The sequence below is a fragment of the Solenopsis invicta genome, chromosome 3, assembly GCF_016802725.1.
Source record: "Solenopsis invicta isolate M01_SB chromosome 3, UNIL_Sinv_3.0, whole genome shotgun sequence".
Classification (NCBI taxonomy): domain Eukaryota; kingdom Metazoa; phylum Arthropoda; class Insecta; order Hymenoptera; family Formicidae; genus Solenopsis; species Solenopsis invicta.
The window spans coordinates 14,505,289-14,532,565 of record NC_052666.1 but is presented as its reverse complement, the minus strand read 5'-3'; the positions used below and the strand labels follow the sequence as shown (position 1 = coordinate 14,532,565).

At 29.8% G+C, this 27,277-nt stretch overlaps 1 protein-coding gene across 1 annotated transcript in view; it reads left to right on the top strand.

Annotated features, from left to right (window-relative positions):
• LOC105208176 (calexcitin-2) overlaps nt 1-12,739 on the top strand; it is a 172,879-nt gene extending 160,140 nt beyond the window's left edge. Inside the window, exons 3-7 of the mRNA XM_026138033.2 lie at nt 2,216-2,268; nt 4,339-4,458; nt 5,272-5,386; nt 12,313-12,410; nt 12,522-12,739. Coding sequence (XP_025993818.1) covers nt 2,216-2,268; nt 4,339-4,458; nt 5,272-5,386; nt 12,313-12,410; nt 12,522-12,629 — 494 coding nt within the window. The 3' untranslated portion in view covers nt 12,630-12,739. The remainder of the gene's footprint in view (nt 1-2,215; nt 2,269-4,338; nt 4,459-5,271; nt 5,387-12,312; nt 12,411-12,521) is intronic.
• Nucleotides 12,740-27,277: the final 14,538 nt, after the last annotated feature.

Sequence of the window (27,277 nt, the reverse complement as noted above, 5' to 3'; positions counted from 1 at the left end):
TTTCAATCATCATTTCAATCAATAATTCCAGGCTTATATTATATGGCTTGAAATTGTTTATTAGAATGACAATTACGTAAGTACTAAAAATATACAAGTAAATTGTATTCAAAACTTTAAACGCATTTTTCTCGAATCTATGTTTTTTAAACTGGTGACCACAATTTCAGACAAACTAATAAACCGATTGAATTTGCTTTTTACCTATATATTTGAAACACTTCTCTTTACCGTTGGAACTAGCAAAATTATATTATATTATTGGGTTCATTTTTTTTTATGTTACACTTACAAAATTTTGAGTTATTTTTAAAAATTTATTTTTACATACACAATAATTATTTTAAAAATAGTTTAATTTTAATAATTCTAGTCTCGACGATAACCAAACATCTGTAGATTAAAAATTTTTTTGGATTTCTTGTTTCAGATAACTGAGTGTCGAGATTTTATGGTCATCAGACAATGCGCGTTCGGACACGTCGCGCAAAAATGTTATAATTATTACAATTTTTGTTATTTTTATTCGTGAAAATTCCTAATTAACAACCAAATATAGATAAATATGTATACAAAATTTCAAATCAATTGTTCATATAGTTTCCGTTAAAAAAGTTCATAAAAATATTTTTTTGACTCTCCAAAGAGTCTTGCTCTCTTAAGCTATTTATGTTTTAAGAAAATAGAGAAATTATTTTACAAATTAGTCTTCTGTAATTTCTGGCTAGAAGTATTGCTAATCAAGCACTTTGAAGTAAAGTGTACTTATTATAATAAAAAATAATAAGTACACTTTATTTCAAAGTGTAACCAATTTAAATATTATCTTTGTAAAAAAACGTTCGGTTATTGAATAGAAAAGTGTCATTTCCTTTGACACAGTTACGGGGAAAATGCCACAGCGGATTTGGCATATCGCCGGTGACGTGATGTCCTCCCGTTTTTTGATGACTGATGAGGATGAGATTTTATATATATTGTGCTGAAGATGACTCAAAATGAGTCGAAACGTTCGTAATTATTGTAATTCGATATGAAAGTAACACGTTGAAATTGTTTGTTGACAAGAAATAAACATTTGCGCACTTATACCCGCACTGACTCTCATTGGCCTTTTTGACGAGATTTAACTATTTGAAATTTCAAGAGTCCTTCATTAACACCCAAAAATAGTAAAATAAAATCCAAAAAAAATACTACATGTAAAAATTTTTACCGCTTTAAATAAAATGTTATAACTTCCGTAATTTTTCATACTTTTTAATAAAAATTTAAGGGTGGATTCTTAAAAGTATATACTTTCATAAAATGCAGTTAAAAAAAATTAATTTTTTTGACCCTCTAAAGGTCTTGCCCCTTAATTATAATTATTTGATCATGCAATTGTAGTCACATACCAAATATTTTTTTTCTCAGTTTATTGTTAATAGTTACAATACTGACTATTCGTAATATTATCTGACAACAATATAATAATTTTGATAATTTATCCTTGACAATAACTTCACGACACTTTATAGTGTTTGTAAAAAAATAAATACATTATTCATCTGTTATGTTTATCGCTCCGTTAATAATCAAAACAGAGTTCTATATATGGGAATCTGATTATTCGAATTTTAATTTACCAGCAAGATTAGAGTTTTTGCTACAAGTTGTACCATGAAAGACATCGGCGACATAGCTGTCCGAACGTCGGCATTAATTATGTCCCTGTTACCTCGGTTTGTTAACCATTTAACGAAATACCGGAGGAGACAATTAATTCTATCTCATTGAATCATAATTGGCACTTAACAAGATTCCAACTACAGAAATCAGAAAAAGATGAAACAAGGAGGGCAGCTTCCTTCTATAGTGAAACGAAATTAATAAATAATAAGCCGCGGGCGGAAACTGCGCAAAAACGAATAAACCCATGCAGTAAAAGTGGGTCATTTTCAGAAAATTAACAATATCTGATTGTAGCTAAGCCAGACCGAAATCGAGTGGCATAATCGATCCTTTAAGTGAGAAAATGTACGATGTATCTTGGGAATATGTTAGTGACAGCTGGAATAGCATTTGAAATAATAAATAGTTTTTTAAAAGAAAATTTAACAAACAAAATATTACACTGAATAAAAATTTTAAATAAATTATAAATTTAATTAAATAAATTATAAATTGTAAACAGATGTATTGACAACAATAATGTTTTGTTATTCTTTTCTAGATGTTAATCAAAGTGGCACCATCGATATAAAAGATTTTGATCTCGCTGTACAAGTAAGTATACTGCTTAAAGTTATTTTCCTTCTCTATTTATGGTCATTGCACTGCAATTGCAAACAAGCATTACTAAATGACTGTCTAACAATAAGAAAAATATGAAAATAATAAGACTTAAAAATAATAAACATATGTTTATTAATGTATGTTTATTAACATATGTTTTGAGTGAATTTGTTCTTGTTATATAACAAACTCAGTCTTGCAGAGATCTGCGATAGAACTTATTGCCTAATAACATTTTTGTAAATTGTTACATCTCCAACAAACGTGAACTGCACGCCATATATTACGAGTGTTATTTGGAAAGTAAGGTCCGATTTCTAAATAGCTTCCATATTTGTTTTTGGATGATAATACGTTCTGATTTCGGTTAAGGACTGCCTTTCAGCAAAGACAAATATGCGGTATGCAGTTTATGTGAATTGGAAATTGTAAAAATTTATAAAAAACTTATTATTAAGCACCAAGATACACCGTAGACCACTGTAAAACCGATATTGGTTCTCTCATCTTTACGTTTGACATTTTCATCAGTCTTAATTTTATCATTATGGAAAATAATAAATTGCAAATTAATTAAATTCTTTTAGATTTAATCTTGTAATAACCGTTATTCCGTTCCGCCATGTAACAACCGTTATTCCGTTTTTGCTGTGCGCGGGTTTAGCTCGCGGTTCGGTTAACGAAATAGGTTCGAGGCGGGAGAGAGAAAATACACGTTGGTTTGTCAGGCGGCGTATAAGTTTATTGTAAAGTCGTGTACGCGGTACAATTTGAGCTGCGCTGCCGCGATCGAGGGAAACGACGACGAGCGCGGATCGACGGATTTATTCTTCGGTACAAGTGTATCTCACGGTAATAATGACGCGGTGTGACACAGTACATTTATATTTAGAGATTGCGGTGTTATTGAAAATGACGCGCAGAACAGAGTACAATAACTGGGGCCGGCGGACTATATACAATCTATTTACAAACAGCCTTGGCCGCGGGGCCGAGCGGGAATCTCGTGATTTCCCGAAGCGGGGTCGGCTTTCCGCGAATTTCGGCTGGTCGAGCTTCGAGGTGCGGTCGCGCTGGTATGCGGCGGGGCGCGAGGCGCGCCGACGGCGCGAACGCGTGAGTCGGCTCGGTACGGCGTTTAAATGCCTGACAACTCGTGCTCGGAACGCGGTCTTTCGTTTCTCGGCTTAATAGCCGGCGCGAAGTCGCGGGGCTTGTTCTGGCTGGGACCGCCCGGAGCCACCAAGTACCTTGGTGGCGGCAAAGAACCTTTACTGTCGTTTGGTCTCCGGGGTGGTTTGTAGACGGAAGCTACGTTCTTTCGAACGCCGGCTCTGTCGAGTACCTCGAACGGCAAAGAACCTTTACCGCTTGTTCGGCCAGAGGAGTTTCGGGTCGGAGTCGAGGTGGCGGAATGGATGCTTAGTGCGCGAGCGGAGGCCTTTTATACCTCCCAGCTCGCGCGCTCGGTCGTTTCCGTGTGCGCTCGCTCTTCCTCGAGATTTTATCTCGGGATTTTATTCCTCCGCGGCTGATGGTACAAACGCGCTTCCTGCGGGGATTTCGTCCTGCGGCTGGTCGGTGTTGCGCGTGCGCGTGGTCTTGTATCGTGCACGGGTCTGCCTCGTGCTAACGGCCGTCCTCGGCCGTTAGCGGCGACGTCGCTGTGGCAGCGTTTAGGTAGGCGCAAGCGCCTTCTGTTTTTTAAAGCCGAACAGCGGCCTCCGGCTGGCGTTCACCGGGAATAACGTATGCTCCCTGCATGCGTTGTTACAATCTTCATACAGATTTGATTAAAATATTTTTTCGTACTTGAATATGTAATTATATTTAAATTGCTTTTTATTTGTTCATTGACTGGTGTAGTGATCCTATATGCTTTTACCACTCTGAATAAAGATGAAATTTATTAACTTTCTCGGAATAAAAGAATCTTGACTTATAACATTTTAGACCTGACAGAACGTGTGATCCATCATCTCGTTTTCATTAACGCGTTCATCAATCAAGAATATTCAAGAATTTTAGTTATCTTGCGCTTATTTCTTCCTCTTATTACAGCGAATTTGTAACTCCAGGCATTGGAAACCAGATGATGCTACGTCGCAACATATTAAAGACACTTTAACTAAAGTTTGGGAAGGATTAAAACAATGGGCCGATGCCGATCAAGACGGACAGGTATAATATTTAAATTAATTTTGATTAATTTAATGACAAAATTACATTATGATTCATCGAGCTTTAAGATATTTCTCTTTCATGTTTTATACTCTATACAGAATTAACGTTCTGAACTTTCAGCATATCTCTGTTCCACTATGTCATTTATCAATTTTCAAAACGTTTTTCTATTCAAAGTTTTCAAAATAATCTCCCGAATATTTGCTTGTATATTTCATGTATTTCACTTCGTAAGTAGAGGAAATATGTAGTGATGTATACCGCAATCTACGGTTAAAATTTAAAAATATCACATACGGGAAAGTAGATACATCCAAGCAGTTAAAAAATTTAATCGTACGTCCGAAACAGTCCATTCAAATTTGTGTATTATTTTAATACAAAATAAATATGTTAAAAATTAACACAGATATATTATTTAAAAAATTAACACAAAATATTTAACACTTTGATACAATTTGAAAAGAAGTCCTGAAAGCATAGTTCAGAAAAATTAACACTTATAATATGTTGTTATCTACGTTTTATTCAATGAATATTTTAGAATTTATTAATATTCTTCAAATCACATTTCTACGTTATCTGTTTATTTATCCGTAAAATTGTGTAATTTTAACAGTAAGAAATGTTAAATATTAATTTAACATATAATAATATAATAAAATAACACAATCACATTATGTTAAACTTGGGTATGTTAAAAATTTAATATAAAGTTTTATTAAGATCAGTTATAACATTTTCTATTGTACAACTTGCCAATCAGAAGCGAATACATGTGCAATATTAATATAATCGCATATCTTGCAGATCAGTCGAGATGAGTGGTATTCGATGTGGGAGGAATACGCGAAAGATCCAGCACATGCCCTTGATTGGCAACAAACGTACATGAACCTTATGTTCGATCTTGAAGATTCTTCCGGTAAGTACGTGTTCATTTCGGTAAATAAATTCATATTCGTATGCCAGTTACGTGACGGTAATTTATTATACATTTGCGCGGAGATTTCAGAAATACTAATGTAAGCATAACGAAGAGAGAGTAACTGGAGAATAGTATGTATCATTAATCTCTTACGGAGTTTCGCAAATTACAGTAAACTCGGTACATCAGCTTTCTCTAAACTACTCTATTCTGCAAACCTTGTTTCACTTTGTCTTTTCAATAAATAACGTTGACGCAGCGGAGAAAATCCGTAATATCCGAGGGTAAATTATGTTAGTCACACTTCCTCCTTTTCATTGAATGCTTACATTGAATAAAATATTTATTATTATTATTTTTGTTGAAACGTACAAGGTGTCAAGTATGTTATCATCCCCTATATTTTGTTCAACACACACACACACACATATATATATATATGTGTGTGTGTGTGTGTGTGTGTGTGTGTGTGTGTGTATAGGATCTTGGATTGAATAAGACAAGACACTCGCACTTTTGATTAACTTTTTAATAAAAACAGTAAATATATAATCAGACTTTATCAGACAGAAAATCGTTCGTTCAAGAAATCAGAATCAATCTCTAATCGTAACCAAGCTACGCTTGTCACTTCAATATCACGGTCGTTTATTTTATTGAAGCGCATCTTTACACAAACTCGCAGTACACAGTGCTGCAGAACACGCTCGGGTAATAATTGGGCCTTGAGATAATCTCACATATATGTCCAATCATTCTGAGGGTTTACACTTTTAATAGGGTTGTGGAGGAATTGTTCCCTTTCTCCTCTCAAGGAAGGTCTCAACTAAAAGAACTTTAAATCCATGTTATGATATACATATCATATAATGACATAAATGAAGAAAATTGTTTGTATAAAGCGAGGTTTGATACATTAACCCGTTCGGGAATTATTTAGAATTAAAGTTTAAAAAAGACCAATTTTTAAAAAATCATTACACTTATTCGAAAAATTCTAAAACATTTAAAGTATGCGAACAGGTACTGCAAAAATTATAAATTATAAGACAAATTTTCACATCACAACACCACACCAGCTCCGCTAGGCTTACATTATGCGTAAGCAAGAAATCGGAATTAGTGTGGTGTAGTGGTGTAACAATTCGTTTTATAATTTCAGTTTTTACACTACTTGTTCGTTGAATTTGTTGATTATTAAATTAATATGAAGCTCAATAAAAGGCTCAATATATGTAAATGCAAATTAATAAATATCACAATGATTTAATAATGAGCATTCAATATAAGATAGGTGAGAAGATTTATTATTTTACATGTTAATCTATCAAAGATTCACAAATTATTCTGTCAGACAAAAATTATGAATATATCTCAATGTATTTTTATTTCTTATTTATATTGTTACATCTAACGCTCCAAAAATTTTTTTTTTTGCATGTTTTTATACCTTTATCCAGTTTTTTACGCTTACAATGGGAAGATTTAAGGAGGAATGATCATGTAAAAATCGATATTTTTTTATTGCATATATATATACCAAAACATTTCAAGAATTCAAATTTCAAGTCTTTATATTGGAGATCAACATATTAATGATCCTACAGACAAGTTTATGTGCATGTCCAGTATGGTCACGCGCGTTTTAAACTTTTTTCGCGTTTTTCTCGAAACTACGTCTTTCAAAACGACGTACAATATAATTCAAAAAATATTCGATCAATATAGCTGAGACGGTGCACGTTTATTTTTCACTAAATTCTCCATCGGGTGTACCTATAAAACTTGTAACCTGTAAACTTACATCTGTACCTGTAAACTTACACCTGTACCTGTATAACTTGTACCTGTAAAAATAACTACCCAAACTATTTTTTTCACATGATAAAATTGAAAATTTTATGCAAAAATTTGACATTTTTTTTCAAATCTGCGTAGATTTTTTTTTTAGTACTTTTTAGTATCGGATTTAGATTCTTCTGATGTGCAATTTTATCAAAAAGACAAATTTGTTCAATTTTTTATTTCGACATGAAATAAAGAATACTGCATTGTATGCCATTTGACCCCCTCAAATTTGGAGAGCGAGTGTCATTACATTGCCATATTTAAACTAATTACTTTAAAAAATTTTTTCTACATCTACGAATCATAAGAAATATGTGAGAAAAGTTATAGACAGTTTATTAAAGTCTTATACCGCAAAAAAATTTATAAAAATCAGCTTTCTTCGTTCGATTACATGACCTTCTCCCCATAAAAAGACGAATACTTTTACATTTCGATTTTTTGTAAAATTTTCTGAATGAAAAACACCAAATGAAAATTTTTCAAAAATTGGCTTTTTTGGAATTTTACCTTCAATAATTTCCGAATAAGTCAACGTATTAATCTCCGATTTAAACAAAATAATTTTTTATGCTTTTCAGTATACTACATATTAGAGAACCTCTATGAGAGAGAATCGCCAACTAGGGTCACGTAACCGACTCTGTGATTGGCTGGCATAAATGTGCAGATTTTGTATTGCGACGTCAATGCATTGGCCAGCACGCGGAACTACCGATGGTTCCTCGTGACGAAATCCGTCAACGCATCGACATTGCAATGCAAAATCTACACATTTATGCCAACCAATCACAGAGTCGGTCACGTGACCCTAATTGGTGATTCTTTCTCCTAGAAGTTCTCTATTATATATGGATGGGAGAAAGTTCCATTAAAAATTTTTGGGTTAGAGTCCCTTTAGGGCACTTCATAAAGAAGTAACTTTCCCAACACTCTTTAAAAGAGTAGCTTTCTCGAAGTGATCAAACTTTATTTTTTTATAATAAAAAAAAAATGGTATTTAACACTTATTAGCCATTGTAATTTTTGTTTCTTACTAGCCATCGTAAGGTCACTCGCGTTTTATGATTTTATTAAAGGGTACATCGTAATGCGATGGTTTTCAATCGTAATTTTATTTAGTTTCAACCTTCTAATATACGATTAAAAAATGAAATAGCAATAACAATTGGTGAAATTATGTAATTTTGGCAAATATGTGAACAATGTTACGGCAAATACAATAATTTTTGAAAAAAATTATAACTTTCTCAAAAATCATTACACAAAAGTGATTCAAAAAAGAAATTAAAGGATTATATTTTATATTTATAAAAAAAATATTTTATTAATTTGAATTCATAATTTAATATTAATTTTGCAACATAAATAATGCTTATTTTTATAATATAAAATTAGCAAATAATGTGGGATTTTTAATAATTATAGCTTCACAGTTCTGTGAGTTTAATGAATTTTAATACAAATTTATTAAGTATTAATGAAACCACTGGAATCAGCTGTCATTATGGCCGGTATTCATAGTCGATTCTTATATTTAAGACCATCTTAAATATTGTTTTAAGATGTCATTAACCAATCAGAGAGCCATATTCGCATCTCAAAACATTACTTAAGACGATCTTGAAATAAGAATCGACTATGAATATTGGCCAAAGACACATTCATAACAGCCATTTTTTAGAAACGGACCGAACTAATTTGTACTCCCAATAATACATATAATGTAATATTTCTATAATAACATATAATCAAATATTTTTTTAATAAAAAATAAGAAATTATAAATATTTTGCAAATGTATTGATAAAATAAAGTATTATTATATAAAAAATAAAAAATTATTTATTTTCCATTTTAGCATCTTTGCCAGCCAAGCTGGGATAAGTTGTGGACTGTGTATTTTTCACACCGACCTAACTATTGAAATAACAGCAGTTAAAAAGCGCCACTGTGACGCTATCCCCTACCAACAAAGTTCTTTTAGACGGAGTATAGGCGCGTGTACCACATATTGTATCGGCGTACGCAATGCAAGAAATTTTGCTCAAACGTGGATGACCCCACATTGGATAGCAAGGGTTAAAAATGATATTGAAAATGTAGGGAGCGATAACAGATTTTAAAAGCACCGTGTGATTAAAGTGCTTTTAATTTAAGAAGATTCTTCAGTCTTTTCACGTAATATAAAAATTTGAAATTTTAAGAATAAATTTATTTATTAAAACTGTACATATATTAAGATTAATGATTATTTCTGAATTAACTTTTGTTAACGTACATATCGAGTACATACACGTTAATTATTACTTTATAAAATCACAGTGAGTTATACAAAAAACTCTTTTGCATTGTGTATTTTAATTTCCAACTTACGAAATTTGTTTTACATAATAACTCGTATATCATTTCTCAGACAAACATTTATTATATATCATTACTTGATCGCATTCGACAATTTATTGACTTTTTAACCAATGCACTCAAATCATTTTCGTGAAACAATAAGAACCAGTCATGTATTCCGTTTTACACATTAATAATTCTGTATTTATTACTCAAATACCGCAGACTATTAAATTTATAATTCTTTTCTGTTGAAATGTTAAGTTTTGATGTAATCTTTTTTATAACTTTGACACAACCGCTATATTTATTTATATATAGTGTTGTGCCCGTTCTTCGGCTAAGCTTGAGAAGCTGGCCAAAGAAACATCGTTCGATTAGACAGAAGAAACGCGGCCGGCTTTTGTTCTGTTTCAGGACGCGGAGCTGTCAATAGATATTTTCATCGACATACAGAATGGACTGCTGATGACCGTGGTGGGGGTAGAAAGACACATAGAGTGAGAGGCAGACAATACGAAAAACGTTCGTTCTCTGTCTACTAAGTCTGATTGGTTGCTGGGGCCACAACAACCAATCAAACTTAGTAGACAGAGAACGAACGTTCTTCGTATTGTCTGCCTCTCACTCTATGTGTCTTTCTACCACCACCACGGTCATCAGCAGTCCATTCTGTATGTCGATGGATATTTTCGAATAATTCTGCTACGATTTAATCGTACAAAGTTCCACCATTAAAGTTAGAGTTTCTTTTGTAAAGGGTGTCTTGTTGTACCCTGTACAACTACGATAATTACACGCATAGCAACAGGAAATTAAGATTCCTATTGCTATGCATATGCGTAGCGGACTCGAATTCCGCATACGCTAGAAATATCGAAAGACGTTGATGATCTGTTTGGCTTCCGGCCCGCAACACCATCGCGCTGCGCCAGCTAATGCTGAGTCGCTTTCCGGTATTCGGATTTCGGCTAAGCGTGGGAGCTGCATGCCGCAAGGAACACGATTGGCCGAACCAAACGACGAATTTCCGTATAAATATCGCGACAAAATCGGAAAGCGACGGAAGAGTTTGACAAACAGCTGTCCGGTGTGTTACTCGCCGTGCGTGACTTACACGTCGAGCTTGTAACACAATCCGGAGATAACAGCCGATCTATATATACCGGGCCGTCTGGGAAAAGCAAGCAACGAGCGACATATATAATCATACTACAAGTGTAACAAAGGCAATACTGAAGAAAATACATTATCTTAACGTTGGAACAAGCAAGTGTTTTATCTTCAACCACCGAGCGGCCCTTCCTACGAGTTCTAACTCCTAAGGCGCCGAAAAGATCCCGATATACCTACCGACGTCCCCGGAGCCATCACCGGGGCACAACAGTCTGTTCATTTTGTGTCGCGTAAATGTGTCCTTGCACGAGTAAACTGTGTGCTTGTCTCGTCGAGTATAACATATATTTATATTTATTGGAATGTACAGTGCGTTGCATTGATGCCTGGGGTACCGATTTTAACGACCACGTATCTTTCTTGATTATTTTTATGTTCATGACTGAATGCTGCGGTGATCGTTGACGGCAGCATTTGGTCATAAACGTAAAAATAACTAAGAAAGAAACGTGGTTCTTAAAATCGGTACCCCAGGCATCAATGCAACGCACTGTACGCGTTCTTTAGCCTTTTATATATTCTTAATATTATAAGTTATCAATATTGTTGAGGAAGACTAAATAAGTCAAAAAGTCCATTTAATGAATAAAGGAAATTCAATTTTAATCAAAAATGCATGTACATACGTTTATTTTGCTCGTTATTGGTTTTTTATTCTTTCTATTATTCTTAAATTATTTTTTAAATCTTTTGACCTTTAGTTTTTTTTTTAAATAAGTTTCTAAAATAGCATTAAGTCTTACAGAAAAAAGGATTTTAAATAATTCAATCACAAACAAACTGTAAAAATTTTGAAATATTATATTTATTAGAAAGAATAAAGTTTAAAGAACATTTCAAAATTAAAGAAATAAAGTTTTATCATTATCGTGTAAAAATATAAAATGTTTATAAATTATACAATTTTCTTCAAATATGATATTAATAAAATTATGTCATTGTTACTACAATACATTTAAAATCAAAATTAAAGTTACAAATAATTTTTTTTTCAATTTTTTTACATCAGTAATTATCAATATTACAAAAAAATGTTTCTACATGACAAATTATTGTTTGTATTGTTCAAATTTTGTTTATTATTTATTATTTAGAAGATGAGAATGCCAAAAGTTACAGTGTTAAAAGATATATAAAATATAACAAATAAAGATATATATGTATATAGAATAAAAAGCTATGTGACTCCCTTCATTTTTTAATCTCCTTAAGCAATCTGAAGTCTTAACTATATTAATTTACTTCTCGTTGCTTCGATTAAACGTACAGCGTATTTTTGGAACGCTGTGAAAATTGATGAACTGATTACGGGTTACAAGTGAATGACGGTTTCGGTCGGAGGCGAGGCTTAATAAGCTTATAAATAACAATTAAGCATCCCTTCCATTTATTATCCCACATGTATATTTACACTAATTCCTAATAATATATTTTGCCTTGCCCGACAAAAATTTCTTAGTGCTTTATCTTCAGTTCTTTACTCTATATAAAATTTAGATTAAGAACATTAAACGCTGATAGCGCTGAATTTGATTTATGATCTTTGTCATCAGGTGATGGTTCGATCGACGAAACTGAATTCAGCAAGGTATGCAGCAGTCACGGCATCGAAGAGGCCGAGGCACGTGAGGCGTTCAAGAAATTAGGGGTGGTGAGTATCAATCAAGCAGAAAAGAAACACACCGATAAAAAAAAGAAAGAAAACGATACGACATTACAGTGACAGTGTCGAATCTCACGAAACTGTTTATTTTTCCTGCAGGGCACGGAGGTGACTCGTGAGAAATTTGCCGATTTATGGAAACAGTATTTTAGCTCCGACGACCCAAGCGTTCCTGGAAACTTTATATTTGGAAAGACTTCTTTCTAACTCTGCTATCCTGTGGGATTAAAAACGCGCATACCCTACCGTAAAAGTCGTATGTGATGAAATCATATACGATCGTATATGATATTGTCACATGTGTTTTTGGGATGCGATCGTGTGCATGATATACGATTCGTATATCTATCGCATACGAAAAAAAGCGCAACGTTTCTTTGACATATCTACATAAATATGTATTATATTACACCACATAATCCCAATGAGCAACACAATATTTTTATAATATGTAAAAAAACAATTTTTGCAAAAAATATGTATTCTTAGGAATTTTTTTCGGAAATTTTCAAGCGGTCACCCATTCAAGTCGCGAACCCGGTGAACATTGCTTGACTTCCAAGATCGCTGCGAACTGATCCCTCATGATGACCTGTGAACACTTTATGCGTATATAACTGATAAATCATGTCAATATATGTTATCGAAAAAATGAAATATGTATAATTAAAGCATAATATTTATATTTAACATACAATATATAAAATTATTATTAATTTTATTAGTTAATAAAATAGTTCTTTTACTATTTTCACAAATACGAAATAGCATCTAAAATAACTTTTGTTATTTGTTTAAATAAAAATGCAACTAAAAAATATATACAAATTAAACGAGAATGCCTTCAACGGTCGCAGCTAAATCTTCGTACTTGTATTGTTTGTGTGATTTTTATATACTTTACTCAAATTCAATGAACGGCGTGCCAAATTGATTTTCAGTCATAACACAGTTCTAAATTGAACAAGATTTGAATAAAGTATATAAAAATCACACAAACAATACAAGCACGAAGATCTAGCTGCGACCGTTGAACGCATTCTTGTTCAATTTGTATTGATATAGTAACGGTCAAAATACCGATCTATTACTTTAAAAAATATATGTTAATATAATACAATTAATAATACAAATTAAATTAAATATGAAAAAATTTTTATTAAAAAACATTTAAGAAATATTGTCTGCTCATTAGGATATAAATCGAGTTTTTTTCATTCATAAACCTATTTCGTCTAAAAGTATATATATGATTATATATTTTTCATTATTAATATCACTAATAATGAAAAATATATAATCTGTAAAAAGATTCAAATACTGCATAGATAACGAAAAATAAACTGATTTTAATTACATCGACAATATATGTATATTATCCAATGTGTAACAGCCAAAATAAAATAATTATTTATTTAGAATGTATATAATTATAATTTTTGCAAATAAATAAACAAATGTAAGATAATTTATAAGTCGAGTTAACATTTATTGTCGTTGTGTGAGAAAAAACTCGGTTTCAGAAAACTTTTTCAATGATGACTTCAATGATTTAATTAGAGTTACGCTTGGCAAAATATGCATGTATTTTGTATGAGATGTATATCGTATATAATGGATGTGCTATCGTATAGAATCATATATGATTCTTATACGATAAATCCGCATGTTAAACACGTGATTCTATATAATTTCCGCCCTTGATATGTAATTCGTATGTGATCGCATAACGATCGTATGTCTAATAATGCGATTGCCATGTGGTCGCATACGAGTCATATAAAAATCGTATGTACCTTATACATAATCTTATATGATTCGGAACATACGTCAAACATGTCACATGTGATTTTGAAACAAATGTCCAACGGTAATATGTAATTTGTATACCACCATATGTCTAATCATGTGATTAGCATGTGATCGCATACGATTCATATAAGATTCGCATATAATTCTTATACGATCAGATATGATTCATATATCATTCGTATACTATTGATATATGATTCACATACCAAATTTACGGTAAGGTATACATATATATACTACACATACACACACACACACACACACACACACACACACACACACACACACACACACACACAGAGTATTTTGCGAAAGATTATTATTTTAAGCGTATGGCTTGCTAATGAGCACAATTCTGTAATCTAACAGTCAAAATTCTATTTCTTTTACTCCAGTGTATTATGTCAAGATAATGAATATAATTGTAATTAAATAATTAAGAAAACTTTACATTATATTTTCTACTCTCCATTTATTACTCATGTTGCAATTACAACAACAATCTTTAATTTTGAAGTGAATTTTTGCCCAACTGTTATTTCAAATTTGGTACATTATGTTATTATAATTTTGACAGATTAAAGTAACATTTAATAAAAATTCTGTTTAAAATTAAAATAGTATTAGTTCAGACATTCAATACCTTGTAATCAAAATTAAAAAAAAAAACTGTAAAATAATTCTTTAGAGTGTGAAAAAGATCTCTCTTAATTTTGTCAGTGAATTTTCATTCTAAGTTAACGTAAGAAAAATGTGAACAGCATTCCAGTTTTAAATTTCATTCATTACGATAAAGTGATTCAAAAATTTCTTCACATAAAACGATTTGTACCTATAACATATATTTTTTATTCATACCCATACAGCACACTTATATTGAATCAACATCTTAGCAGCATTAAATTACAAGATTGCGAATGTTGCAGCAACATCGCGAAATGTTGATTCAATATTAATGAGACTGCAACGTCTAATGTCCCTTGAATAATTCTTACAGACATTGCAATTCAACATTCATTCAATATTGATTCAACATCTATTCAACGTATAGATTTCTTTAAAATATCCATGTAAATATTATATTATTACACATAATTCCAATGAGCAAAACAATATTTTTATAACATTAAAAGGACATTTTTTACAATAATAAAAATTCCTTTCTAAAAAGAATTTTTTCGGAAATTTCCAAGCGATCACCTATCCAAGTCATAACCGTACCATACGTGTTTGATTTCTGCAAACGAATCCCTAGTGATGATCTGTGAACACTTTGTGTTAATAGATGTACATCACTCATAGATCAGGTCAATATAAGTTAGCGAAAAGATATGAAACACACATGTACATATACAGGGTATATACACCCGGATTAAACAGCCAAACTTAAAATATGAATTCAGGATCTCCAAACAAATAAAACATTTTTTCTGGACATTTGCTCTCAAACGCTTTGTTCAAGAGATATTTGCTTTTGAAGTTACAGAACTGTAGGAATGAATAATGTCGAAATAAGGTCGAAATAAGGTATATCCTTTTTATTGCTTTACAATAATCAAAATTAGTTATTACATTAAATGTTTTGCTCAAAATGATGGCTTTCAGCCCGGAGACAAGCACTGCATCTATCAATTACAGAACGAGTGGCTAATTGACATTGTGCATCCGTAATTTCTTTCCACGCTGGCACGATTCTTTGTTTTAATGATTGAAGATCATTAACAGGCATTCCATACACTTTTCGACACAAAACCCATCTAGAGCCGCGGTCGCGACTCGCGCCTGTGTAGGAGAAGCGAGTCGCAGACCGACCCTCTTTTACGCGAGTCAGCGAGTTCCAAGCATGCGAGATTATCAGATCTCAGTAACGGCTGAACCGATCAAGTTCTGAGTAGTCTCAAACGATAGCTTGGCCCCGACTTGTATAATAAAAGGGTTTTTATTTTTCCTCCCCGTGCCCTGCGAACGGAGATATCGCAACGCAAAGTCCAAATCTCAATTTTTATATTTAAGAAACGTCATCGTCGCCAAGATTTTCTTGTCCAGTACATATTTTCGACACAAAGAGGCGTTCGCTATTATATTATATTAGCTATATTCAATCAATCATGTCATGCACCTTCATTTAACCTGAATAGTAGTTATCACCTAACGCAACTGACCATTCCGTCACGGCAATTCCGGTGCGAACAATCCTTCAATCCGTTTTCCGCCCGGTTAAGAATAATCAGTACAAAATTACCGTTTCAAAAAAAAAGGTAAGAAAAGGCACCAAGTGTATGTGCGCGCACCTAAAAACCTTTTTTTTCTGCAACTGGTACTATCTCTGTGTTAATTGAAAAACTTACTATGCCAGCCCATGTCGTAATATTTTGAACTTTAATATACCTTTGTGAATTACAATATTACATTTTATTCCATTTTTTTTTCTTACAATTTTGCCAAGTTGAAATCATGTCTTTTATTACAAAAAAATACAAATTGCTTGACACTGCAAAACGCATGATATCAGTATAAAATTACCTTTTTAAAAAAAAGGTAAAGAAAAGCACCAAGTATGCGTGTGCGTGCACTTTATCTTTATTTTTTTTCTAAACCCAAGTGATATTATTTTTGTATTTTAACAGAAAAAATTTTTTATGCTAATTTAATTTTTCAAAATCCAAGTAGTACTACTTCGTATTTTATATTTTCATTGAAAAATTTTCCTATTCTAACCCAATTGGTATGTATTTGATTCGCTAAAACCTAAGTAACAGTGTAAATCGTGTCTTATTACAGAAAAAAAAAAGAAATTACATATTGCTTAACACTACAAAACGCGTGATATCAGTACAAAATTACCTTTTCAAAAAAAAAGGTAAAAAAAGCGCCTATGTGTGTTGCGCGCAACTTATTTTGAAATTGTGTAATTTAATAAAAATGATATACGTTTATTAAAAAAAAAATGTGAAATCTTTTAAAATGCATCTATTATAAAGAGAATATACTTTTTCTACAAAATTAAAGTAGTCGTTTGTAATTTTGTATTTGTAGTTTCTTTGAAAAACATTCCTATTCTAACCCAACTGGTAGTATCTTCAATTTTTATACAAAACCCACGTGGTACTATCTCTGTATTGTTATTGAAAAATCTTCGTATTTTAAAAATTCAAGTGATAGCATCTTTAATTCTCATTGAAAAATTTTATTCTAACCTAAGTAGTATTTCTTTAAATATTGTGTAATTTAATTCAACCTAAATGCATTTTTCCAAAAAATCTTTTAAACAATTAAAGTACTATTTTTGTATTTTTATTGAAAAATCTTTCAATTTTAACCCAAGTGGTTGTATTTAATTTTAATAAGTTTCAATGGAATATTTAACATTTAATTTAAAAGATTAAGGAGGAAAATGAGAAAATTTTATTAAAATAAAAAATTTTTGATGTACAAAAACATGGCGCTGCTAGATAGAAAAAGCAGAAAAGACATAAGAAAGAACGCAATAAATGTAATACTTGTAAGATATGATGTTTCTTCCTTAGTTGTAAAGCGACGCGTCTGGAGTATGCATCAGTGTGTTCAACATTAACTGTTGAAAGTATATTGTGCGATTGGCGGTAATCGAGTCAACGTAATTATTTCCCACAGAGAGAATTGTTGTCAGTTGTTTTTGTTTCTCACTAACGATATTTTGCAATTTTTGCGGACTTTTTGCTAGTATTGAGTAAGTAAATTTATCTTATAAAGTTAAATATTTTTACTTTGATATTTTTACTTGATGACGTTACGCATTATGTATTACAATTTTGTGAAATGAAAATGAATTAAATCGTAAACACAATTTATTGAGAAAGCTGGCAAGTGTCATTGCCCTTCTTATAAATGTTCAAAATGTTTAGAAATAACAATACACTAATAAACTATGTTGTGAAAATCTCTTTCGAAAAAATAACTGAGTAGACAAAATTGTCTCATAATATAATTTTGATTTCAATGTGATATTGAATTTTTCAACATAACATTAAAACTGTTATCTAAATATTTACTTGTACTTTTTTTATAATGTTCGCATCAATTTACATAATGTCAATTTTTTGTTATATTGAATTATTTTTATAACGTCATGACGATAAACGACGGTTTTGACGTCATACCAACATGACTTTGACTAAGCAGTTTTCAATGGGCTTGCCTCAATTTAAGTTCATTAGACGGAAATAATATAGCATTTATTTACATTTTATTGAATAACTTTGTTAATAATCAATATTTTATATTGAAATTTGAACAATTATATTCATCAAAGTGTTGTTTAACAGATTCTGGACTCAAAGTAACGAAATATTCATTATTTAGGATGTGATTTATAAAATTGTGCTCTCTAAATTCTTTGAAGTGGAATTCCACTCTAAAAGTGTAAAAATCCTACCAGTCTTGATAAAAAATGGCAGGATTTTCACACTTTTAGAGAGTGAAGCACTGCATAATCGGTGAAAGAGAAAAAGTGGTGGTAAAATGGCTAGTCCAAAAATAAATTTAAAACATTAGTTTAGTTTAAAAAACACAATATTTTGTTATAAACAGTATTTTTAATTTTCCATCATTTAGAATTGTTCAGATTTAGAACTTTCTTGCGTTCAAATACATTAGAGATATTAAAGATATTTTGTCCCTGTTTAATATTAAATAACAAGCAAAAAATGATATCTCTAATATTCTTGATTTCTCTAGATATTTATTGAAGAAATATTTCTACATGAAAATTTTGCTTGAAAAGTTATATTAATAAAATGCTATTGTTTAACTTTGCAATTCAAAAAATATGTACAACTGAATTAAATGTTAAACAATAAAAAAAAACATTTGAGTATACATACATTAATATAATAATACGTTTAAGTTAAAAACAATGAGGAAGCACTTAAATGCTAAAATGTACCATAAAAAAATTTCAAAGTTTCTGTCGTTCTGTTCATCTTTTATTATACGATTACTTATGATTCAATTTTTTAAGTAAATATTAAAAAAAAAAAAATTTTTAAATGTACTTAATTATTCATTTAATTGAGCACTTGAATGTTGCTTGTTAATTAAAGTGATTATATACAGTCAATAAGAATTGAAAAACTGAAAAGAAAGAGAAATGCAGTATCTATGATTTGGATGTACGTTTATTTGAACCTATCGAACATGTTTTACAGCGATGCATGGATTTAATATTATTGTAATTTCAACGTTAGTATGTGGAGTGATGTAATTTCCATAATCGTTTGTCAGTGTCTTGTATACATTCAAAGAGGAAGAACTAAGGCAGTTCTAATAAATGGAACCAAGTTTACAATTGGTAGATAATTTTCTTGTAGCAACTTAGTGTCGCTTTGTTTTAAGCATTATATTGATGTTTTAATATGTATCATTTCTGAACTAATTTTTTTATAAGAGATGGCGTACACTATTCGAAACAATCTTATTCTGAATATTATATAATACTTTTACTTTTGACTGCCTGCAAAGTTTTGCATGTGTCCTCTAAAAGCTGCTACAACGTCGAATAAATTACTGTTAAACTATCATAATCAATGTTACGTATATAATAAAGGAATCTAAATTGTAACATAACTTATAATTTGTGCTTTTTTCACTATTTATTTAAATGCACTATGATCATCTTTTTCTCACAATTTGGCCAAGATGGCCCACTTTATTTTTTCATACATTGTTTTTCTTTAAATTATAGAAATCTGTTTTTTTTTCTTTAAAAAATTATAATTGTTGTTATTATTGCAATATCAAATTTAAAAATTTTTATGTTACTATTGCAATATTATAATTATAACCAAGTTATATATAATTGTGTGTGTGTGTGCGTGCGTGCGCGCGCGCGCGCGCGCGCGCGTGTGTATGTGTGTGTGTGTGTGTGTGTGTGTGTGTGTGTTATATTAAATATATAAAATTATAAGTTTTATTTATCACGTTAGAAAATATTTATTTTTAACATGAATCGTGTATAGCCAATTGTCCCATAATACTATAGCCATCTTTTCCTTAAAATTTTGATAAAATGGCCAATGCATATGTTATAATATTTTGTTAATATTTGATTTCTAATAAGAGTTTTCTCTTTAAATTTAATAGTATTATTAACTTTAAGATTCAGTAAAGTGATATGTCAAACATTATTAAAAAATAACAAAAATAAAAATACATTTTTTGCATTTTTAAAAACTGGCCATCTTACCCGAGATTACCCTAATCGATGGTATGTATAGCCTTATCTAAAATTATCATGTTGAAAGAAATTTTGTTGTCTTCAGTAAAAAAATGTTTGTAAACCATTGTCAAAATACATTTTTCCAATCGAATATAGTTTGTGTTACACTGCCAAAATAAAGACAAATAAAGACTTGAGTAAGATAAACTCTTAAATTCTACAGTCCTGATCTTATTGAACATTTGTGGATTTTCTTGAGGAAGAAGATTTGAAGTTGCGAATGATATGCAATTCAAAGAAAAAACTGTGAAACAAACAAAGAATAGAATAAAATATCTGTTTTGTAGAAAATTGATGAAAAATTTACCAAAGCATATTTTAGAAATCATTAAATGGAAGGTGTCAACTTATTAAATATTGATAAATTGAAAATGAAGATTTCTATTTCTATTTTGATTTGATTTATATTTTAAATAGATTTTAAAATGTAGAAAGAATAATAAAATGCTTAATAATTTTCGGCCGTAGTACTAATATTAAAATGTTAATTAGAAAAGATATTGGAGAGCAAAATTATGCATTTTATGATACATACTTTGAATGGAATTGAAAGTTAATATCATTGACGATAGCAGATTATCCATGCCTAGAACGTTAGAGAGCAACATTTTTTTATATACTTATGAATAAAACAGAAATTTTTATCTTTTATAAAATTTAAGTAATAAGTAATTGATTGTTAGTGCAGCAATAGGATAGGCTTAAAAGTTCAAAATTATGGACTTTTATGCAAGTATTTATATGTATTTCAGCAATATTTCGCTTTAATATTTAAAACAAAATAATAATTAAATGAAATTTATGATTATACTACCTACTTTACTTAATAAAATTTATTTTTAAAATAATTTTTATATTAAAATTTATTTATAAATTAATATGTTCAAAGGATCTGCAGAGTATAGTAATTTTTCTACATATCTAAGCGAGAGTACAACTTTTACGTTATATATAAATTTGCTAAATTGTTGGCAGAATTGCTAGTTATAATTTACGTTATTACGTGTATTACCGCTCAAAAGTTTCAATAAGCTTAATATTTTTTTATTTAGTTTTTCAATTCATTATAATTTTTATAAAAAATTAAGTAAAAAGGTTTCCAAAATTTCGAAAAAAATGCGAATCTCAAGCTTGCAATAACAAACATTTTGTCTCGTCTTTCTTTGTTTCGCAAACTCTAATTTCAAAGTTAAAAAAAAACATTTTGTTAGAAATAAATTTTTACGTAAGAAGTTTGATAACATTGCAAAAAATCGTTGCACCAGTTTTTGAAAAAGTATATTGAAGCTTAGAAAGCCTACTTTAAAATTTTTGTCTGATGTTTTCATAAAGCTTCAGTGTTTCAAAATAAAAAAAATATTGAAAAAGTACAAAATTTTAACTTTATATAACAAACATTTACGAACAAAGTATTCCAGTGACAAAATTAAATGATTGATTAAAAGCTCTATTATTCTTGTTTAACATTTTAATACTTCTTTATGATTTTTTTTATCGAAATACTCAATTTTCGTGAATCCAAAAAAATTTCAAGCATGCTTTAACTTTTGAGCGGTAGTATATACATAATTAAAAAATGATTATCCAAAGTCTTAAAATAATAAAATTAATCAATTACATGTAAAATGAACAAAATTTTCTATATTCTTTTAAAATAAAAAGAAAAATATACTAAGTTTAAAAAAAATTTTTTTTCGAAATTGTACTTAATGCCATTATAATAAAGTATACATTTTTATCACATATTCTTCTCAACAAATGCGATACGTAATAATGCCATCAAGTAATATTATAACATGTGACAACTACAATTTCTATTTTATTATAAAGCAATATTAAAACCATAATAAAAATAATAATGCCAATTTCTTACGCTTATCTTTCCCTATCGAAAAACAATATTTTTTTAAATGTTTTTCATGCAAAGAAAGCACGTTTTTTGCGACATTCTGGGACAATTGGTAACATGGCCGTAAATGAGCAATCTTTGGAGTGAGGGATATTGTTGTCCGTGGACGGCAAAATCAATATTCTCGTATGGTTCGCATGCGCAACTGTGCTTTTGTAAAAAAATTGTGAACGTTTCGTGGCGCATACATAGGATCGAATGCATGAGCAAAGGTAGTATACTGATCTCTCATAATCTATAAGCGGGCAGGCAGTGACAGGAAAACGCGTTTGTTCTTTCTCGAATGCCGCAAAAAACGTACTTCCTTTGCATAAAATGCCGTATGCAACATGAGGCCAAGCGCGTTCTCGACTTCGGATGCTGTTTTCAGTACTCGGCTGTGCTACGCGCGCTTTGCGCGCGTAACTGCGCCTCGTACTGAAAACATCGTCCTGAGTCGAGAACGACAAAGCTTGGCCCTATGTTGCATAATGTACTATTAAATATTTAAAAAACGTTATAATAAAGAATAAATATTTAAAAAACGTTTAAAAAACATTGTCTGCTGATGGGGTTCCTGCGTATTATTTCTCTTTCTTATTGTATTATGAATAAATACTCGTACATATTTTATATAACTATTATACACTAATATATATTTTATATAACTATTATACACTATTATAGATTAAAGCATTTTCTCGTATTGTAAAAGTTGAGAATAACATATTAAAGTACCATATAATTCAATTTTTATAGAAATTATAGAATTATAAAATTCTTCGATATGAGAGTCGTTTCAAGATTATCATAATTTAAAGGCTAAATTGTAAAAAATTCTTTTTGTATGTTTATTTTATTCCTAACTATTTTTTACTATTTATTATTATTTTATGTTTTAAACAATGAATTCATTGCAATTTGGTAGTACATTAATAAAGCTGATTTCTTGTATACATCATTTATTATATATGAATTCTATCACATATCATTTATTATTTACATAAATTGTAAACGATGAAGAAGCACGAAGACATGATCTTTTTTTGCAAGAATTCATTTCCTTTCTAAGATACTCTTTGTGAATATTTCACAATCTTTCCCTCCAATTTTGGCGACATTACGGTATACGTTTATACTCTGTCTACATATACTGTTGTGCATCGATTACCACTCTACTTTCATTTCTGTATTTGGCTAATGAAATGCTACGTATACGCATATGTACTCGCGTATGTCGATACATATCGTGTGTCATCTCGGTATGGATATACGCGAATGTAGTCGACACATAAGCGTGTTTTTGCCTTATATATACATATATGATGTCATTTAAGTATATATAGTATATGATGTAAACAGAAAAGAGGCGAATAATATCTCTCATTATTGATATTTCCTACAAATATTTCTACATCATAATGAGAAGATTGTATATTTCAATTTTATTGACCAATAATTAATGATAATAATAAATATTAACAAAAAAAAATATTGGAAGAACTTCACACAAAACGAGTAAACTTAATTGTAAGAAATATGCTTGTAAAGGTAAGAAAAGGTAAGAAAAAGGTAAGAAAAGGCACCAAGTGTATGTGCGCGCACCTAAAAACCTTTTTTTTCTGCAACTGGTACTATCTCTGTGTTAATTGAAAAACTTACTATGCCAGCCCATGTCGTAATATTTTGAACTTTAATATACCTTTGTGAATTACAATATTACATTTTATTCCATTTTTTTTTCTTACAATTTTGCCAAGTTGAAATCATGTCTTTTATTACAAAAAAATACAAATTGCTTGACACTGCAAAACGCATGATATCAGTATAAAATTACCTTTTTAAAAAAAAGGTAAAGAAAAGCACCAAGTATGCGTGTGCGTGCACTTTATCTTTATTTTTTTTCTAAACCCAAGTGATATTATTTTTGTATTTTAACAGAAAAAATTTTTTATGCTAATTTAATTTTTCAAAATCCAAGTAGTACTACTTCGTACTTTATATTTTCATTGAAAAATTTTCCTATTCTAACCCAATTGGTATGTATTTGATTCGCTAAAACCTAAGTAACAGTGTAAATCGTGTCTTATTACAGAAAAAAAAAGAAATTACATATTGCTTAACACTACAAAACGCGTGATATCAGTACAAAATTACCTTTTCAAAAAAAAAAGGTAAAAAAAGCGCCTATGTGTGTTGCGCGCAACTTATTTTGAAATTGTGTAATTTAATAAAAATGATATACGTTTATTAAAAAAAAAATGTGAAATCTTTTAAAATGCATCTATTATAAAGAGAATATACTTTTTCTACAAAATTAAAGTAGTCGTTTGTAATTTTGTATTTGTAATTTCTTTGAAAAACATTCCTATTCTAACCCAACTGGTAGTATCTTCAATTTTTATACAAAACCCACGTGGTACTATCTCTGTATTGTTATTGAAAAATCTTCGTATTTTAAAAATTCAAGTGATAGCATCTTTAATTCTCATTGAAAAATTTTATTCTAACCTAAGTAGTATTTCTTTAAATATTGTGTAATTTAATTCAACCTAAATGCATTTTTCCAAAAAATCTTTTAAACAATTAAAGTACTATTTTTGTATTTTTATTGAAAAATCTTTCAATTTTAACCCAAGTGGTTGTATTTAATTTTAATAAGTTTCAATGGAATATTTAACATTTAATTTAAAAGATTAAGGAGGAAAATGAGAAAATTTTATTAAAATAAAAAATTTTTGATGTACAAAAACATGGCGCTGCTAGATAGGAAAAGCAATGAGAAGAATTGAATAATTTCTGTACAAAACCTAATTGCTACTATCTCTGTATTGTCATTGAAAATCTTCCAAACCAAGTGGTATTTAATTAAAAATAAATAATATATTAAAATTTTGTAATTTAATTTAACCTAAATAATTTATATTTTAACAGAATCTTTATTTTTTTAAATAAAATTCAAGTGGTATCTCAAGTTTAACTTACAATAAGCATTACTTAAATGTTAAGTAATTAAACCTAAAGAAACTAAAACTTATTTCGCAAATTTCTTTTATAACGCATATCTTACAAGTATTACATTTATTGCGTTCTTTCTTATGTCTTTTCTGCTTTTTCTATCTAGCAGCGCCATGTTTTTGTACATCAAAAATTTTTTATTTTAATAAAATTTTCTCATTTTGTACCGTTTCCTCTTTAATCTTTTAAATTAAATGTTAAATATTCCATTGAAACTTATTAAAATTAAATACAACCACTTGGGTTAAAATTGAAAGATTTTTCAATAAAAATACAAAAATAGTACTTTGATTGTTTAAAAGACTTTTTGGAAAAATGCATTTAGGTTGAATTAAATTACACAATATTTAAAGAAATACTTGGGTTAGAATAAAATTTTTCAATGAGAATTAAAGATGCTATCACTTGAATTTTTAAAATACGAAGATTTTTCAATAACAATACAGAGATAGTACCACGTGGGTTTTGTATAAAAATTGGAGATACTACCAGTTGGGTTAGAATAGGAATGTTTTTCAAAGAAATTACAAATACAAAATTACAAACGACTACTTTAATTTTGTAGAAAAAGTATATTCTCTTTATAATAGGTGCATTTTAAAAGATTTCACATTTTTTTTTTAATAAACGTATATCATTTTTATTAAATTACACAATTTCAAAATAAGTTGCGCGCAACACACATAGGCGCTTTTTTACCTTTTTTTTTTGAAAAGGTAATTTTGTACTGATATAAATATACAATATCGGCATATTCACTATTAGAATACGGACGAAGCACGATTATAAGTTTATTTTACCACAGCATTCAACGAACTAACAGCTATAAGCTACGAATTTTGCGAACAAAATCTTATCATTGACCTAGGAGCTTCAAAACAAAAAACAAAAGATATTTCAAGTATTTATTCCTACAGCGGCCGTATTCTTGAAAAATAATGTATACAAAAATATTAGGGAACTCTATAATATATGTAACGTATACTATAGTATTTTTGTATATTTTCGTATACGTTATTTTTCAAGAATACGGCCCCAGTTCTGTAACTTCAAAAATAAATATCAATTGAACGAAGAGTTTGCGAGCATATGTCAAGAAGTAAATTTTTGTTTATTTTGAAGTCCTGAATTCGTATTTAAATTTGGCTGTTTTTTTAACCCGGGAACACGCTGTATGATTAAAGAATATTATTTATAAACATATAAAATTATAGTTCTTTTACTGTTTTTTCACAAATAAATAGCATCTAAAATAACTCTACAGTTATTCGTTTGAATAAGAATACAACTAGAAAAATGTCAATATGATACAATGATTAAATTAATATGAAAAGATTTTTATTTAAAAACCGTTTAAAAAACATTTAAAACATATTGTCTGCTTAATGGGATGTTGATCGAGGTTTTTTTTCATCCACATATTTATTTCGTATTGTATCATAATAATATTTATGTTTTAAAACAATCATTTACAGAAATAAATTATTACATGATAATTAAAAAAATTATTAGTAAACCTATTTGATTAATTGTCGTAATTTTTTCGCAAATTATTTGTAAAAACTATTAATTTAATATTAGGTGCGCACCTAAGTTTCCGCTATTTGTCAATAGATGGCTCCAGCAGTAAGTGCTGATCAATTTAGACATATCCAAAACTTCATGAACCAAGCTTAGACATATGGTAAACAAACCGTGTTGACACGTTAGTGATTTTGTTTTGGCGTCATATACTTTTGATTGTGTGAAAATGTCAGATTTTGTGTTAAATAATAGTCATTTACGGGAAGTGTTGATTTTTTTATTTTATTCGAAGAAATTTTTTTTTTAAATGAATATTTTCTGAAAAATTTTTTGTAAAATGAATACTTTCTGAAATAA